Here is a 19,716-nt window from a genome sequence, read left to right as displayed (position 1 = left end):
AATCTAAACACCGCCTGCTACAGTGATCAGACTGACCCTCGCTGAAAGCCAGACCCGACTCGGCTCCAGCCAATCAATAAATACACACTCTGATCCTCTGCTGCTGCCTCTAGAGGTCAGGGCCCAGTTGACAGTGATACCGGAGACCGCGACAGACCTCTGGAGCTAATAGTCCTACAGCGAAAGCTATTTCAGAGGGTGTTGGAGCTGCGGCGCCCGGCCGTCCTGGGAATGTGTCAAGACGAGTAAGCCCACGCTGTGAAGGTGGTCAGTGTACCCCCCGGTAACGCCCCAAAACGGGTTGTATCGATGACAGTCCCTTGACTCTGTTACGGCCTGAAGTAATCACACACGTAATCAGGGCCATTAGCTCCCATTTGCACTGGGCCGGCGTTTCCGGGGGAACGACATTAAACGGTGTGATGGGAGTGGGTGTGGTCTGGCGTTGGACGGAGAGGGAGAAGGGGGCCTTACGTCCCAAATGTCATCTTGTTCGCTTGGTAGTACACCACTTCTGGTCAGTAGTAACGTACTGTACAGGGGACCATGTAGGGAATAGGGTGTCATTTGGGAGTGGTACTTGGTCTGATCCTGGCAGCGTTTAGAGCCTGATGGATGAGCAGAGATACCCAGTGATTATCCGTAATTATACACAAGCTGTGTGGCCTGGCTGGCTGACTGATGGGGGGGTAGAGTGGCTGAGGGGGTGGGGGGGTTAATGTCTCCATCTACAGCCCCTCAGGAGGGAGGATCACCTGCTCTGTGCCCCCTCCCCAGCCACCCCCGCTCAAAGCGGCTAGAGCTTTCCAGGAGAGCTTCTTCCTCTGTTACAGTGTAGCTGTGGCTCTCATCTACCTGGAGATTATATTAGAGGGATCAAGTCCATAGTGTCCTGTTGGTTTTTAGTGCTGGCTCCTCCCCCTGCCAGATATCTCCCTCTGACAACTTTTTCTCTTTTCTCGCTCCTATCATTTTCTCTTCCCTTTATCAGGTGCTGTGGCTACTCAGCTTTGATGATAAGAACACCCTGGCAGACGCTGTAGACAAGTACTGTATTGGAGTCCCGCCCATCCAGTGGTTGGCATGGATACCACAGCTTCTGACTTGCCTGGTGGGGTCGGAGGGCAAACCACTGCTCAACCTCATCAGCCAGGTACGACCTAGGACCACTCACCACACACCTACTCTGAGATCCTAATCCTAAAGATTCTTTGTTTTGTTTGTCTTTTTAACCTCCTGTTTTAGGCTACATATGTCTTATGTTGTTTTTATGTCCATAACCTGTAGTAGAATCACTATCATTCCTGGTTTGAAAGCGCGTGGTTTCGATGATATGGGGCTCTAGGCTTGGCTTGGATTGTTGACAACATGTAAAGGGTCGTTTCTATCGATGTTTACCTCAAAACATCTATGTGTTTGTGCACTGTGCGCTGGTTTTCTTTCCAACACTCAACATTGTTTGTGCTGTTTAGGTAGTGAATTGTAGCCACGTGAGTGTATATGTGAAACAGCTCATTACAACACACAACAGCTAGCTACTACTGAAAAAACAGTTGTTGCTCAAATGGCAGCAGCTTGTCATTTTTGATTTCTCACCATTCCGAGTCATACCCACACAATGCTACGTTGCAGTGAAATGGAGTTATTCCGTAATTTTGACTTTTTGCAAATGTATTGTTTCACAAATGTTTGTTTTCTGTATAGAGACAGTAGTGAAGGTGAGGACTTTTTGCTGAAGGGGCAGTGGTCCCGATTCAGACTCGTTCTTCAGCAGTGTATGCCCATTCTAGGCCGCTCAGAACACTGACAGTTTTGTCGTACGTCGTGTTTCTAGTTGCTAGCAGGGATCGACAACAGACTTTCCTACACCAAGCACCAACACAAAGCCCTCCTTTCATCACTCCGAAACGGCTTATTTCCCTTCAGTATCTGACCTCTTTCCCTTCTTTGTCTGACCTTGCATCTGTCTGTGAATGGCGCTGAGGAGAAAAGTGTGTGCTCACGCAGACACATCAGCCTAATCAAGATAGATTTACAGCACTCAGTGCCAGAGTAGCCTCTCTCCAGCACTTTCTATTTATCAAATTAACCATTCAGATTCGTCGACTCTCGTTTGCTGACTTTCCCCACGTCCCCTCACTCCAATGAGCCTTTTTCAATTATTTATGGAAGGAATGATTATTCAGTTAATATCCAACGCATCCACAGTGCAGGAACAGCGCTAGCAATTAAAAAAGGGGACTAATTAGATTTCCCTTAATGGAGTATTATTTCCGAGCAAATTAAAGAGGCGTGATCTTGAACGCCCAGTTGGCCACGTCCAACTCCTCTGAACGTCCCGTCACAGGATGGAGGGAGACTGTCGGACGAGGGTGTTGGAGGCTTTGGGGAGAGATGGAGAGGAGTGATTGAAAGACGGTTGGAGCTGGGCCTCATTAATACCACCTGAGTACTCACAGAATCTAGTTAAAGTGCCTGCCTCATCTCAGGATCTCTGTAGCTCTCACATGAAGTGGCAACAAGGCGTGTCAATCAAGCCCATATCAAGTTCCTAATGGAATAGAATTATGGCTTATTTAGTTATTAAATCAGGCGTTTTCAATGAAAATTAGGTTTGGTATTTGGGGATTTGTTGGGTGAGGAGCACCCCCCCCCCTTCCCGTATGCTTCCTCGCCCTCTGATCAGTGAAGGGTATAGGGTTGACTATCTTTCTGTAAAAGAGAAAAGCAATAAAGCACCTTTTAAAGGATGGAAGCCTTTATCTCAACCCTGCTGAATAATTGAGTGCTTCTCCGTGCGGTGTGGGTGCGGCCCGAACGGTGGGATGTTTTGAAAACGGACAGTGAAATATTAATGAAGGTTAGCCCCGAGGGCTGGAGGAGAGCTGAATCACAGCCGTAACAGTCCTACAGAGAATCTAACACCCCTCCCCCCTCCTCAACCCGCCTGCAAAATATGACATCCTTCATCTCCCATTAAGAGCCTGATCTCTCAGTTCTCTCCGTTCTTTCTTTCCTCCTTTCATCTGTAACGCTCTGCTTAGCTGCCACTTAGAGCTCCAGCCCTCCACCCCCGCCAGCCCCCCGCTCCTCGGCGTCTCCATCCTTTAATGGCCCAGAACAGCCCTCCCTCTGTCCCTCCTCTGCACTGTTAAAGTGATGCTAAGCCCCGGGTCGGTGAGGTTCCTCGTCACGTCTCCCGGCTACAGCTCACCCTTGCTTCAGGATCAGGGGTGTTGGGTGTCAGTCTAATGGGCACCGGGAGGAGCTGTGGTCCGGGCTCGACCGCGTCCGTCTCACCGTGGCCACGGGGAGCTCGTTTCCATGTCCAATATGCTTCACCTCCCAGGGGTCTCCGTTACCGTGGCGCTGAGGTCACACCTATAGCCGCCCACCTGTCTTGCGTTCTTCCAGTCGATCGACGAGGTCTGTGGAAATGTAGATTATGGACATCGCTTAGTTGAGGAAGCAGACGCTTTAAGCAGACCTGTCAGTGTCTAGCCTTTTAGGCAGCCCGGTTTCGTTCTCTGTTTGTGGCTCCTGATCTGCTTAACCACCCTCCATCCCCTGCAGGCTTTCATATCATAGTCCATCTCTATTCCACCTTGGAGAGCTGCTTCTAGGGTATCAATGTTGGGTATTACCTCCTACATACAGTGCTGCCCTTTGTGCAGTGTAGCCCCTGCGGGTTGCTTCTTCTTTGAAAGGTAATCTGACTGTGAACCCCCCCCCCCTTGTCTGCTAGGTGGGACGAGTGTACCCCCAGGCCGTTTACTTCCCCATCCGCACCCTGTACCTGACGCTTAAGATAGAGCAGAGGGAACGCTACAAGAGCGGTAAGTGTGTTTGAATGTTAGAGGTGAGGTTATGTCCCTTTCAGACGTTTAAAGTGAAGGGTACGTCTCTTTCAAGAAACGTTCTCCTGGTGAGTAGGGGATTATGTATTCACCTTGTAGATACAGGGGTGTTCTAGCTCTGCTTAAAAGTCATTATCAAACAAAGGAATGACTTTGTTTTGGGAGGCTTTGAAGAACCTATTCAGAACTCGTCAATGTCGTGTTCTCTTTGCCTCATCTCCACTGTCCTGCCCGCCTCCCTTCTCCCTCCTCATTATGCCCCGCCCCCCTTCTCCCTCCTCACTATGCCCCGCCCCCCTTCTCCCTCCTCACCCCCACTACCCCCCCTTCTCCTTTCTCACCCCCCTCCTCACTATGCCTCCCCTTCTCCCTCCTCACCCCCCCCTCCCCCCTTCTCCCTCCTCACTACCCTTCAACTTCCCTTCCTCCACCCCCTGTCCCTTCCAGATTCGGGCCAGCAGCAGCAGCAGCCCAGTTCTGTGGGGGCCCAGACCCACTCAGCGTCGGACCCGGGCCCCATCAGGGCCACCGCTCCCATGTGGCGCTGCAGCAGGATCATGCACATGCAGAGGGAACTGCACCCCACCCTGCTCTCCTCCCTGGAGGGCATCGTGGACCAGATGGTCTGGTTCAGGGAGAACTGGCACGAGGAGGTGAGGCAGGGCCACCCAGGGTGGGGTTAGTGTGTGTGTTAACCCTGGCATAGGCTGGATGCGCCACCAGTGCTCTGTTAGTGTGGCAGCTATATCTGTTAAGTCTGTGGCTCGTCTGCCTACTTACTGCAAAGCTCTGTGGAAGGCAGGGTTTTTATGATTCCAACAAGGATTAGCTCAGACTTTTCCAATCGAAGCAAGCTTAGGGACTTCAAAATTAATATTTGCTGTTAACATTTACGCTGGACTTGCTGAAGCCTTGGCTAGATAGGTACTTTTTGGAGCTCTTTTTCCAACATTGACCAGAAAGGATGGCTACCCTGTCTTGGACTGTAGATCATACCCTGTGTAGAACTGTAAATGCACGCCCCGGAAGTCTAGCCCCCCCCCCCCCCCAAACGTTTAGATCCGAAACACCCCCAGAAGTATAGATCCGACCTCTAGAATTCTAGATCCAACCCCTTCTTGAACTATAGATGATTCCCTTTCTAGCCATTCATTCCAAGGTGTTGCGATTGAGAGGGCTGACATGACAATCGCTTTCAAATGGACCTCAACCCTGCTTGACATTCTGGGTGGCAGGTGGATTGCAGGTATGTTAGGACCTGTCCTGCCAGGATGAGTAAGATGGCTTGGGCAGGACACCAGGTATCTGTCCTCTGATGAGTAAGATGGCTTGGGCAGGACACCAGGTATCTGTCCTCTGATGAGTAAGATGGCTTGGGGAGGACACCAGGTATCTGTCCTCTGATGAGTAAGATGGCTTGGGGAGGACACCAGGTATCTGTCCTCTGATGAGTAAGATGGCTTGGGCAGGACACCAGGTATCTGTCCTCTGATGAGTAAGATGGCTTGGGCAGGACACCAGGTATCTGTCCTCTGATGAGTAAGATGGCTTGGGGAGGACACCAGGTATCTGTCCTCTGATGAGTAAGATGGCTTGGGGAGGACACCAGGTTTCTGAACTTGCTCGGTGTCAAAAGATGTAGAGTGCTCAGGCTGAAATGAATGACACGTGACCCCCTCCCACTCCCCCCCCCAGGTCCTGCGACAGCTCCAGCAGGGACTGTTTAAGTGCTATTCCGTGGCGTTTGAGAAGAGCGGCGCCGTGTCAGATGCCAAGATCACGCCGCACACGCTCAACTTTGTGAAGAAGCTGGTGAGCACGTTCGGCGTGGGGTTGGAGAACGTGTCCAATGTGTCCACCATGTTCTCCAGTGCCGCTTCGGAGTCTCTGGCACGTCGAGCCCAGGCCACTGCTCAGGACCCCGTGTTCCAGAAGATGAAGGGACAGTTCACCACAGGTACCATTTACTGTCAGATGTGTGTTTATTAGCTGCCTTCTGCTCTAGGTTGGATCCAGCCTTTGGCCTAGAGGGAGATGAACACAGACGTTTGGGCTGTCAGTGATGTTATACATCTGATGATACTTGACGAAGTCACACTCTGACACTTGTTAGATCTAGTCAGGATTGTTGGTCTGTAGAGCAGGTATTCATCTATTCTCCCATGAGGTCCCCCCCCCCCGCTGTCCCAGGTCTAGAGCAGCCCCTGATTAGAGAGAAAGAAGCAGTGATCCAGAGTTGAGTTTTATCGTAATCCAGGGCTGAATTTTGAATGATAACCTGGCCTGTTTCCTACCTTGTGGGTTCACTGTTTTCTACTGGTGCTGTGTGAGACTGTTCCAGACAGCCTGACCGTGTGTCTGTTTTTCACCAGGCAGAAACATCATGGTGGTGTTTCAGGACATAATTGGGGTTCTGAACCAGATTATTTCATTTAATGGAGGGCTGAGGTAGAGGTGTGCGTGCGCGCGATGGTGTGTGCGCGTGTGTGTGTGACCAGATATTCTCATGTTTAGTGACCCATGGTAAATCATAGTGAGGACATTTTGCAGGTCCTCACTTTTATAATTAGTTTTTTTAGGCTTGGGGTTAAAGTTAGGGTTCTAATGTGTGATAGTGTGTGTTTAGTGTGCGCGTGTGTGTGTGTGTGTATGTGTGTTTGTTCTGGGTGGTGTGGGCTGTTGATTATACAGGCATTACACAGCTCTGCTAATCCAAGCCACTGACTCTCCCTCCAGGCTGGTTTAGTGGTCATTTTGGTACACACAGGCTTGTGGAGAAAAACCTAAGAGTGCTTACTGGTACTCCAAGGAGATTTGAAACTGAACTGAAGGGTGTTAAATAGAGCAGTAAGAGCACTGCTGAATGACTGCCGACATTTTGTATTTTATCTCAGCCACTGTTGGATCTGAAATCAGCTGCCGATTGCGTTTAAAACAATACCCTGGGCACCGTTTATTGGAAATTCAATTAAATCATGAAGCAATCTGTTGATCCCTCCTAAGGATGTTTGTGGTCTTTAGTCACTGACCCATGAGATCATCATCATTCTTCACTCTTCAAATTCTTATTCAGAGTTCAGCTCAGGAAGTCAGGTGCAGGCCGGCCCCGTAGAGACATCTCTAAAAACTCTTCTGCTGGAGACTGTATGACAGTATGTATGTACATTCCCCCCTCAGATTATATAAACACCAGGTTTAACCTTCAGTTGACTGGCCGCGGGTTTAAACTCGTCCGGCTCCCTTCCTGTGTCCACATAACGTGCCTCACAGCTCTGTGTGACTGAGTACACACGCTACCTGTTCCCCCCTTTATTCCCTGTCCACCTCCACACAACCCGGCTCTCCTCTTTCCACCCCTCCTGCAGTTCCCTCGTGACTTTCCCCTCCCAGCTGCACAGGCGAGCTGAGCTAGTATGTCGGGTCGCAGCGCTGTGTTCCTGCAGCAGCGGACGCTTTTGAGTCAAGTACTAAAGAAGTGTATGAACTAGTTGAGTACTGGAGAGAGGGGAAAATAAAGAACGTGACACCCAGACGGGGGAAGCAAGAGACAGATTGTGAGACGGATTCCGGGGGAGACAGACTCTGAGAGAGGCAGGGAGGGAGGGGAGAGACAGAGAGGGCGCCGGGTGAGGGAGGGAGAAGTGTGTGGCATTCATGAGCGGTACCAGATGTGTGGGTAGCGGGTGCCAGCTGTGTTGGCTCAGCCATGCGTCACTGGAGCTCCGGCTCAGAGGGTGCTTGCCTGGCGACCGGCCGCCGCTCCCCAGCTGTGCCCACGCCAACTGAGCGTCGCAGAGAAACCGGACGAGCCTCCGGAGCGGAACAAACAGGGTTTACAGCCCAGCACTTCTGCCAGCAGCCAACCTCACCGTCGCCCGCCACCGCCCCGCAACGTTAACCCCCGCCCCCCCCCCCCCCCCCCCCCCCCCCCCCCCCCCCCCCCCCCCCCCCCCTTGCCGGATTTGTGGGCCGGAAAATCAGTGTTTATGTGTGCACACAACATTTGGCAGAAGAGACAGGGAGGAGAGAGGGAGCATTCAAATCCAATTATGAGGAATGCTCGTTGCATGAGTTATTGGTTTAGAAATTGATCCACTCCAGAGCTCTCTAAAGAACCCTGGAATTATTTTACATAACTACTCTGTTCACAGCAGCCAGCGCATGTTTCTGTTGGTGGAGTTTAACTCTCTCTCTGTCCAACTCATAGAAACTGCAGTATATTGGCACCTGTTGGCCCCCCCTTAATGTGAAGCCTGGGAAACTGCAAAAATGGATAAATAGAGGTGGGCTCACATTGTAAGTTCACTGTAAATCTCAACACGTCAGAAGAGTCCGATGCATTGCTTGGCCCGGAGCTGCAAAGGTGCTCACTAGATTAGTGTAGTAGCTGCAACACTGCATGAGGATGGTTGCGAAAACCGCAATTAGAACATCTTAAAAAAATCTTTGTATGCCGATTTTTGTGAATAGTACACGCTTTTACAAAACATTTTTCAGATTTTCTTCCGGGAATTAAAACCCAGAACATGTCCAGGCTGCAGTGTCTCCTCGTTTACTTGCCTTTTACCAAAATAATCGAGGCAGTGATGAAAATGTGTGTAATAAAAAGACAGCCACTGTTCATCTGTTCTGTTTTGTAGGTTATACATACTTTAATGGCACTGAAGCATTGGCAAGTTATTAAGACTAGCCTTTTTCAGTTTCACTTCCCCTAGGCTAGCAAATAGCGGGCAGGTAAAATGGGTACCACAAAGGAACATTGGATTTTTAAAAAGGTTTATTTAAAGTGCTCAGGTTCACGCAGAGAGAGATTTCAAATGGCAAGGCCTTTCTTTCTCTGATACACTTTCATGGTTTCATTACAACAACCAGAGCACAACAGCCTTGTGAAAATGGACCAGGTTTTGCCCAGTTGATAAAGATGTCCTGGGGGCACCACTGTTCGTTTTAAAATGGAAAAAGAGTACCCTTTCTTGTGCCTTTTGTTATACCTGTCCCTCCCAAGAATATGCACATACTGTATGAGTGGTGTCTTGAATATGGAATGTAATTCCTGTTCTTGTGAGGACTTGTGATTGTATCAGTAGAATAGCTCCATGGGGGAATTAGTGGAAAAGGTGCAGCAATGGTTTGTATGGCAACAAAGCGTGTGTTTCTACCTTGTACTTTTTAGTCTCACCTTTGCTGTCATTGGTTGTTTCTCTAATTGCTTCATATATGTCCATGGAAATCATTCTCCTGTTTTGTCTTTGAACTTTAATAGACAGAATCTATTTGCAACATGTTCAGAATACCAGTCATGCCAGACCTTTAACGGCATGCCTGAACTCAAGCAAACCAGCTGAATTTTGCTGGTTTAAATTACATTTTCAGCATAATTGCATTCTTGTACTTTGTGAATTTACTGTTAGCAGTACATTTTCAATATTGCTATCCAAGTAGCATGCTTTAGCACACATGTTAACTAGTACAGTATTGGTCAGCCAGTATTAACCAACACAAAACAAAATGGCTCAGGAATTCTCAGCTTCAAGAAGAACGAGTACATGTCATTCCCCGGCTTAGGGTGCCATCTTTTGCATCTAACTCTGTGCTCACTAAAGATCTCATGACACTAATCTTAAGAGTAGAGCTGCTCTTCATGGTACAAGCTGACTCGTTTGTTCTCTTCAACTTTGTGGTTTGGTGAATTCTTCTGAAGAATTACTTCCAGTCCAGTTTCTAAAATAAAAACATCTAAAATATAGATAAAGACCTCAGGAAACTTTATGCTGATTCCTAATATCACCGTGTGGTGAAAACCGCTCCTAACTCCATACTCCCGTGAGAGTCCAATGAGTGACAGCGGAGGATGAGGCGAACAGGATGCTGGCAAATGTCATCCAGCTCAAGCTAGCTAAAGTGGTGCTCAGCTCAACCTGTTCTTCATATTGCGTTAACATTGATGCGTTGTGGATAGTTGCGAAGATCAAAAATAAGTTTAATAATACATTTCAACATTAAAACCCCCAAAAGATTTTCGGGTTGTTATCCGTAACGGTTACTAGAAATAAGACACTAAATCGTTGTCCACATTGTGTTGATATTTGAGGAGTCGAAGGTCATGCTTCCTACCCTTTAATGCAACCTTTGAGTTTCTTGGTTGTCATTACAGGCCTTGGTGTTGACTTCTAGAAGGTCATGTACATCTACTTAAACTTTCTCTGTTCCCATGCAGACTTTGACTTCAGCGTGCCAGGTTCCATGAAGCTCCACAATCTGATCTCCAAGCTGAAAAAGTGGATCAAGATCCTGGAGGCCAAGACCAAACAGCTGCCCAAGTTCTTCTTGATTGAGGAGAAGTGCCGCTTCCTAAGCAACTTCTCAGCCCAGACAGCCGAGGTGGAGATCCCTGGAGAGTTCCTCATGCCCAAGCCCACACACTACTACATCAAGATTGCACGGTAGGAGGGGATTGAAAATTAACGCACACCATATTTTTATTTATTCAAAAACCTAGTTTCCCAAAAAGATAACTCTTAACCTAGCCCTTACCCTAACCGTAAGCTCAATAACAAAACTTTTATGCCTAATCCTAGCTCATACCTGACCCATAAGCCCACAAAAGTATTTTTGAAAAGTTAGACCTTGCACAATGTCCTGACTCTTCACCATGTTTTATATACTGTCAGGACATCTTGAAGTTTACCTGGCCCCCCAGGCATGTTTTGTGTATCCATTTGTCTTCTCTCGAGAGCAAACAGTCCAGAAGGTTCTAATGGTTCCTATGTATCTGTGTTTTGTCTCTCCAGTGGAGACATTCCAGAAGGTTCTAATGGTTCCTATGAATCTGTGTTTTGTCTCCAATGTAGACATTCCAGAAGGTTCTAATGGTTCCTATGAATCTGTGTTTTGTCTCCAATGTAGACATTCCAGAAGGTTCTAATGGTTCCTATGTATCTGTGTTTTGTCTCTCCAGTGGAGACATTACAGAAGGTTCTAATGGTTCATATGTATGTGTTTTGTCTCTCCAATGTAGACAGTCCAGAAGGTTCTAATGGTTCCTATGTATCTGTGTTGTCTCTCCAGTGGAGACAGTCCAGAAGGTTCTAATGGTTCCTATGTATCTGTGTTGTCTCTCCAGTGGAGACAGTCCAGAAGGTTCTAACTGCCTGCTTGTCTCTGTTTTCTCCAGATTCATGCCCAGAGTGGAGATAGTCCAGAAGCACAACACTGCAGCACGTCGTCTCTACATCAGAGGTCACAATGGGAAGATGTACCCATACTTGGTGATGAATGACGCTTGTCTGACGGAGTCCCGCAGGGAGGAGAGGGTCCTACAGCTACTGAGGCTGCTTAACCCCTGTCTGGAGAAGAGGAAGGAGACCACCAAGAGACACCTCTTCTTCACTGGTATGACACTTTTCCCAGTCCCCCCTGCCTCTAGTTTCTCTTACAGCACTGAGAGAGAGACCTATTATTTCCTGATAACACACTAGGCTGTGGCTTCATGTCCTTCTGTCCGTCTCTTTCTCTCTCTCCTCTCCTGCCCTCTGTATTGCTATATCTGTTTCTTGTTCTACTCAAGCCAGTGTTCTGACAGGCAGTCTACAATCTCCTCCTGTATATCTGGGCCTCTCTGCCCAGGACTGTCGTTCCCAAGGAGACAGGAAAAATGTCAAGTGTAGCTCAGTGTAAACTGTTTTTCAAGGGCATGCCAATATATTTCGAGAAGACAAGCAGTTGGTGTTTAAATCCTACTTCTAACTGTGTTTCTTGAAAACGGACCCAAGGAAAGTCTACACTAGGAGCCGGAACAGAAAGTTTGAGAAATTAATTTGAGGTGAATTGTTTCAGGATAGAGAATCTGTCAGTCAGTCATGAATTAAATAAGACACAGTGTGATGCCCATGGGAGGCTGGCTGGGAGATGGAATCTAAATTGTCTTTCCATGATTGGTTTATCAGCGCTTCCATGGCAGAGGTCAAGGGCATCCTCATGGGGTGGCTACATTGTGAATTTCAATATAGCATGAAGAGCTCTCATGTCTTCCCTTTTATCTGCTCTGATCTGAGACCAGTGCATAGAGATGGGATGGATGAAAGCAATATGACAGGATCTCGCTGAGACCGTGATGTGCATCCCTCTGTTACGTGACCTAGTAACTATGGAGACCGGGGGTGGGGGGGCGGACGGACGGACGACATCAGGGGGCAGAATGTCATCCGGAGAGAATTGGCCTGTGACCCGTCCATATACTCTGGATGATTGTTATGCTGGTGACTTCCTCTTGCCCTCGCTCTCGCCCATTCTCTCCTCTCCTTTTATAGACACTGTTCCCTTTCCTCCTCCAGAGAGCTTCCGTTCTTCACAGATGTTTGTCCCTGATGACGGATTGGTTTGTTTAACTGTGAATATGGACGGGGACATCTATGGTCCCTCTCTACTCATCCCCTCTAAATGCAATGCTGAAATGTTTTCACTTGGTGGTTTTCCGTGCTATGTAAATGTTTATGCGGTCCTGATTGAAAGTCCCATATGAATGGAAGGTTTTGTGATGTCCTACCGACGCTCCATTCTGGCCTGCAGGGGCACTGGACCTGTTGGATTGGATTTTGCCATCTCCCGTTTTGCTCTGTGTTGGGTGTGACAGTTGACTTCACCATGTATTGAAATGAAGATTGCTTGTTTTGTCTCTAATGAGGTTGCTGGCTTGCTCTTACCGCTCTCCTCTCTTTCTCCCTCCCCTTTCTCTCCCCCTTCTCTTTCTCCCCCTCTCGTCCTTCAAGGTTAGGCTGTGCACATTGTCCTGTAGTGTGTAATCAGTTGACCGTGTTATCCCATGACATTTTGCTTATTCTACCACATCCTCTCTCCTTTCTCCAGTCCCCAGGGTGGTAGCCGTGTCTCCTCAGATGCGCCTGGTGGAGGACAACCCCTCGTCTCTGTCCCTGGTGGAGATCTATAAGCAGCGCTGCGCCAAGAAGGGCATCGAGCACGACAACCCCATCTCACGCTACTATGACCGCCTGGCCACCGTGCAGGCCAGGGGCACCCAGGCCAGCCACCAGGTACACACAGACACTCACTCACTCACAAACACTCACTCACTCACAGACACTCACTCACTCACAGACACTCACTCACTCACAGACACTCACTCACTCACAGACACTCACTCACTCACTCACAGACACTCACTCACTCACAGACACTCACTCACAGACACTCACTCACAGACACTCACTCACAGACACTCACTCACAGACACTCACTCACTCACTCACAGACACTCACTCACTCACTCACAGACACTCACTCACTCACAGACACTCACTCACTCACTCACAGACACTCACTCACTCACTCACAGACACTCACTCACTCACTCACAGACACTCACTCACTCACTCACAGACACTCACTCACTCACTCACAGACACTCACTCAGACACTCACTCACTCACTCACAGACACTCACTCACTCACTCACAGACACTCACTCACTCACTCACAGACACTCACTCACTCACTCACAGACACTCACTCACTCACAGACACTCACTCACTCACTCACAGACACTCACTCACTCACAGACACTCACTCACACACACACAGACACTCACTCACACACACACAGACACTCACTCACTCACACACACACACACAGACACTCACTCACTCACACACACACAGACACTCACTCACTCACTCACACACAGACACTCACTCACTCACTCACTCACACACACACACAGACACTCACTCACTCACACACACACAGACACTCACTCACTCACACACACACAGACACTCACTCACTCACACACACACAGACACTCACTCACACACAGCCACTCACTCACACACACACAGACACTCACTCACACACACACAGACACTCACACACACACAGACACTCACTCACACACACACACACACACAGACACTCACACACACACACAGACACTCACACACACACACACACACACACAGACACACTCACACACACAGACACTCACTCACACACACAGACACTCACTCACACACACAGACACTCACTCACACACACAGACACTCACCCACACACACACACAGACACTAACTAACATACACACACACACACAGACACTAACTAACATACTCACTCACTCACACACACAGACACACTCACACACACAGACACACTCTCACACACACAGACACTCACACACACACACACAGACACTCACACACACAGACACTCACTCACACACACAGTCACACACACAGACACTCACTCACACACACAGACACTCACTCACACACACAGACACTCACTCACACACACAGACACTCACTCACACACACAGACACTCACACACACACACAGACACTCACACACACACAGACACACTCACACACACACACAGACACTCACACACACACAGACACACTCACACACAGACACTCACACACACACACAGACACTCACACACACACACAGACACTCACACACACACACAGACACTCACACACACACACAGACACTCACACACACACACAGACACTCACACACACACACAGACACTCACTCACACACACAGACACTCACTCACACACACAGACACTCACTCACACACACAGACACTCACTCACACACACAGACACTCATTCTCACACACACACAGACACACACTCACTCACACACACACAGACACACACTCACTCACACACACACAGACACACACTCACTCACACACACACAGACACACACTCACTCACACACAGACACATACAATCAACACTCAGTACCACCACATGACTGGCTGAGACCGGTAGCGTCTGTCACTGTAACCTGTCCTTGTTGGCCAGGTGCTGAGAGACATCCTGAAGGAGGTGCAGGGGAACATGGTTCCTCGTAGCATGCTGAGGGAGTGGGCCTCACACACCTTCCCCAACGCAACGGACTACTGGACCTTCCGGAAGATGTTCACCATTCAGCTGGCTCTCATCGGCCTGGCCGAGTTCATGTTACACCTCAACCGGCTCAACCCGGAGATGCTGCAGATAGCCCAGGTAGGTGTGGCCTCTTCTTCGCGCGGGCCGGGGCCGCTCGGGGAAACGGCGTTCTGCCGCTGTCCACCGGGTGAATAGAAGTTTCAAGGATGTGTGAATTTAATCTGAAGTTGCTCCTCCTGGAGCCCTTGATTCAATAGGGATGAACTTCCCTCCAGCCGGCAGTACGCATCACTTCCTCTCCTCGATGACATCAATGGAGGGCTGTCAGTCAGCAGGCTCTGAGACGAGGCTGTTTTGACAGTCACTCAAATTCAGACTCCGCTATCAGAAGAATTCAATTCAAGTAGCCAGGATGTGGGCCTTGGTGGTTCACACACACAATCAGAGAGCAGAGCAGCAAGTCACTAATAAATATGCTTGTGATGTAGCTCCCGGGTGTTGCCGTGGTCTAAAGCAGTGCATTAGGATAAATATATATATATGTGTGTGTGTGTGTGTGTATGAGACGGACAGAAGGACAGGCAAACGGAGAGACAAAGACCGACTCCTCTCTGATCCTCATGGGTCTCTGCTGACAGGCGTTCCACTGGGCAGCTAAGCAGACGCATTAAGCCCCCTCTCTGCCTGTTCCACTCCATAAATCCCATTAGACACAGGCAGGATTACACACACACGCGCACACACACACACACCCACGAACAGGACGTTATTTACATACGCAATGTCTAGCCTCACCCAAATAACCCCATATCTTACCACAATTCGTAGACCAAGTGCTTCTTCCACATGCATTTCCATGCTTCTAACGTCTGTTGGAATGGGTGGTCTCGGAGTTCCATGCCCCCGTCCGCAGGGAAGCTATTTGATGTCCCCTCCCCCACATCGTGTTGCCACAGTCTATTGATACTGCCCCAAAGATTGAGTACAGGGGCCTGTTAACGTCTTATTATTCAGGACACTGCCTCAGTCCAGAGCCAGAGGAGTCTCTCTCTCAGCCTGAGCTTATCTGCCCCCTGTCGTCTCAAGGCCATCGCGCTGCGAGAAAGAGAGAAGAAAAGGAGAAGAAAAAAACTCAAATGAAATGGAATATAATGCTATTGCCATAAAGCTGTCATAAGCACCCACCCCTTCTCCCATGAACCGCTTATCTTCCCAGAATGCCCTTTGCTCTTCAGACATCATACGGGTCCCTCTTTACACATAAACGCGGGCTTAAAGACCACATCCCGCGCTATCTGGTTTACTCCTGGGACAGGCGGGGGGGGGGGGGGTTATGGACGTCCTTGGGGTGATATGTTGAGATTTTATGGTGCTGACTGTCTATGGCAGATCAATAATAGGAGCCATTTTGTAGTGAAATGCTTAAAGGCGCTCACTCACACACTCCTGGATTTGGAGAGCGGCTGTATCCAGTGGGTTCTGTCAGGGTTAACCAGCACAGGTTGAAGGACAGTACCTCATGAGAAGGTTTCTGAATGACTAACCATCAGACACAGTGGAATTCCACTGAACCCCCCCCCCCCCCCGATCCTAACAGTCATCCACCTCTGCTTCCACAGGACACGGGGAAGCTGAACGTATCCTACTTCCGCTTCGACATCAACGACGCCACGGGGGACCTGGACGCCAATCGGCCCGTGCCCTTCCGTCTCACGCCCAACATCTCCGAGTTCCTGACCACCATCGGAGTCTCCGGCCCACTCACCGCCTCCATGATAGCTGTGGCGCGCTGCTTCGCTCAGCCTAACTTCAAGGTAGGTCCTTCAAGGAGATACATGTAGCACCGGGCCTCCATGGTCTGTTCAATTGGACAGAAAGAATGAGTCCGCACATGCACTGCTGTTCTGCACCATGTCCATTCTGTTGACTTTACCGATCGAACCGTTCATCTCAATGTTAATGCATTACCAAGAGAACCATTCACTTCAGTTTTTTATACATTACCAAGAGAACCATTCACTTCAGTTTTTTATACATTACCAAGAGAACCATTCACTTCGGTTTTTATACATTACCAAGAGAACCATTCACTTCGGTTTTATACATTACCAAGAGAACCATTCCCTTCCGTTTTAATACATTACCGGTAGAGCCATTCACTTCAGTTTTAATACATTACCAGTAGAGCCATTCACTTCAGTTTTAATTAATTGCTGGTCGAACTGTAGACTTTAATTTAAATGCATGAATATAAAGATATTATCAGTAGAAGTGTAGGCTTTAGCTTACATACATTACCAGTAATGTCTGCACAAACATCTGTCAGTACAATTTCCCATTTCTCATCTTAATTTAGACACCTCTAGTTCTTTATGGATGTTTTTCTGTGTGGGTGCTACATCCTACAAATGCGAACTTGGAGGGATTTTCACTGAGGCACAGCAACAGAAAAACAACATCCCCAGTCCTGACTGTGGCCGGGGAGGCTTCTGTATCTATGTTGGTCCCATAATGATAGGGCAGCAGCTCTGTGTATAACCCAACCCCATCCTGTACCACCAGCCAGAGAGAAGAGGACAGGGGCTGCTTTAGGAGATGGAGAAAATGGGTGCACACACACACACAGTGTGGGGGGGACTGAAGTGTGGGGGGGAGATACCCCTTGAGACACACTTTGGTGGACACGCTGAGAGGACAGGACTGAGGAGCACTCTAGGTGCTAGCTGTTCTTAGAATGGTGGTGTGTGGTTGTATGGCTGCTGGGTAAGGCACCTTCCTGCCACAGGGCAGCTCTACCGTGTCATTGGGACATGTGAAGGCCCAAGCTCAAAGGTTCCCATGAATGGAATGTGTCAATCCTGAATTAGCACAAACTAATAGTTGTCTTCTTCAATCAATGTTTCAATTGTCTTACAAATGTTCACCATGCATGTTGCTTCCTCTCATCATCGCCCGTCCGTCTGTGCCCGTGTAGGTGGACGGCATCCTGAAGGCGGTGCTCCGTGACGAGATCATCGCGTGGCACAAGAAGACCCAGGAGGACACGTCCATGCCTCTGTCCCCCGCGGGCCAGCCTGAGAACATGGACTCCCAGCAGCTGGTGAGCCTGGTGCAGAAGGCCGTGACGGCCATCATGACCCGACTCCACACCCTGGCTCAGTTCGAGGGAGGGGAGTCCAAAGTCAACACACTGGTGGCTGCCGCAAACAGCCTGGACAACCTCTGTCGCATGGACCCAGCGTGGCACCCCTGGCTATGAGGGAGAGATGCCACCATTCCGCTACGGACGGGGGTGAAAGGAAGCCCCTGGAATGAATTAGCCGTGGGTGAGAGGATCAAGAGGAGTCCCATAATAATAGACTTTCTGGGACGTGTGTCGTCACGCGCGTTGCGCTGCTCGTAGGACTCGACGATGTCATGTTTGTTCATTGAAGACTGTGTTGTCAGTGACAACTCCTGTTACTATTCAGCCACAGAAGAAAGGAAATCGGATAATGCCGACTGTAACTGAAGAAAACGCTTTTGTCATGTGAAAATGCTTTGTTCTGTCAGGCGTTACTTTTTGAAGAGGGCTTCCTGGTCTCAAGTAAAAATGATGCAGTGATTTACTGTAGCGAGATTACAGAACGAGTGAACGAGCTAGTCACATTTCTAGGTTAACTAGAAATGGCCTGTTAGTTAAACGCTTCTGGAGTTGCCAGAGTACCACCCAGAGCCAAGTTTGTTTACTTTGCAAGTTACAGAATTCAACATTTAACAAGGACCACAGCTTTTATTCTGCTTTGTTTCCTTTTTTGCCAAGAAACATCTGGTATTGTAGATTTATAACCTTATTCTGAACCCAGCGTCCAGTCTGGTTTAACTAGCCAAATGAGGAAAACCCTCTTAGGGGGGGACACACTAATTAGGCCACTCGAATCAAGCAGGCTTACCGTTTTTTTCTGCCTCTCTGTACTTGAGTTGCTGGATGTTGTGTGTGTCATCACTCCGGAGTATCTGTCTGATAATGCTTTACTGTGTGTGGTTGTCATCACGTTTCTCACCGCTTGACCTGCTAATAGATTCTCTGTTAGTCTTTTCTAGAAGTTCACAAGATGACTCCAAAGAATCGGCAAACGCAGTGTTGAAAACTATTGTTCGTTCTTTTTGAGTTCATATCATTATTTAAGAACCGCGTCATGTGTAGGCCTTTTTTTTTTTTTTTAAACTATATATACAGTATATATTCTTAATGAATGTAGAATATATTGCTCCTGTGAATAATTGTCTCTTGTTCCTTTTCACTGCCTGTAGTGTTTGAGTATTGTACAATGTCCGAGCTACTCAAGCCATTCTGACTTTAGGTTTTGGTCAATTGCAGCTGTCTGAGGTCTACATAATGGTTTTGTTAGATGATTGAATTCCCTTTAGCACAACTGTCTTACAGACTGAAGCGTTCAGGTTCAAGACTCACACTGTACCTCCTAAGCAGTGTATAGATCCATATGTAGTCTGGGCTAACCTGGCCTTCCTTTGTATTCATTGCCCCCCCTTTTGTAAAGGTACAGTGCTTCTTGGGGTAACCCAATGATTGGTACCTCCTGCCTTGTAAATATGCATTTTGTTTTAATAAAATGCCCTTTTTAAAAATTGTTATAGGTGTCTGGAGACTGTTTTGTGTCGGCACTCAATTTCACGGTAAAGAAAGAAATGGGCGCCTCGTCTGAATTGCACATCATCCTCAGACAGTGAATCTCATACCCTTTTAGTTACATTTGAATTGAAGGTATTTTCATAAGAAATTGTTACTGTTTACATCGCAGTGTCTACCTCTGAGATGGCCCACATTATCAGCCTTTATCAACCATGCCATAAAGAATGACACATGGTTTGTAGACTGCCTGTAATGGCAACCACTGTGTGAACATACGTGGTGGTGATCTTTCATTAAACAGTATG

General features: G+C 48.4%; 1 protein-coding gene across 5 annotated transcripts in view; it reads left to right on the top strand.

The window, feature by feature from the left end:
* The window catches only part of trrap (transformation/transcription domain-associated protein), an 87,592-nt gene extending 68,181 nt beyond the window's left edge, over positions 1-19,411 (top strand). For all 5 annotated transcript variants that reach the window (XM_034292178.1, XM_034292176.1, XM_034292177.1 and 2 more), the window contains 10 exons: positions 992-1,153; positions 3,746-3,836; positions 4,305-4,510; positions 5,553-5,814; positions 10,075-10,300; positions 11,032-11,249; positions 12,723-12,907; positions 14,692-14,895; positions 16,398-16,592; positions 17,753-19,411. In XM_034292178.1, coding sequence (XP_034148069.1) covers positions 992-1,153; positions 3,746-3,836; positions 4,305-4,510; positions 5,553-5,814; positions 10,075-10,300; positions 11,032-11,249; positions 12,723-12,907; positions 14,692-14,895; positions 16,398-16,592; positions 17,753-18,037 — 2,034 coding nt within the window. In that variant the 3' untranslated portion in view covers positions 18,038-19,411. The remainder of the gene's footprint in view (positions 1-991; positions 1,154-3,745; positions 3,837-4,304; positions 4,511-5,552; positions 5,815-10,074; positions 10,301-11,031; positions 11,250-12,722; positions 12,908-14,691; positions 14,896-16,397; positions 16,593-17,752) is intronic.
* The last annotated feature ends 305 nt before the right edge of the window (positions 19,412-19,716 follow it).

This window comes from Esox lucius, chromosome 5 (genome assembly GCF_011004845.1).
Source record: "Esox lucius isolate fEsoLuc1 chromosome 5, fEsoLuc1.pri, whole genome shotgun sequence".
Classification (NCBI taxonomy): domain Eukaryota; kingdom Metazoa; phylum Chordata; class Actinopteri; order Esociformes; family Esocidae; genus Esox; species Esox lucius.
The sequence above is the reverse complement of the archived record's forward strand: the minus strand, read 5'-3'. Positions and strand labels throughout refer to the sequence as shown.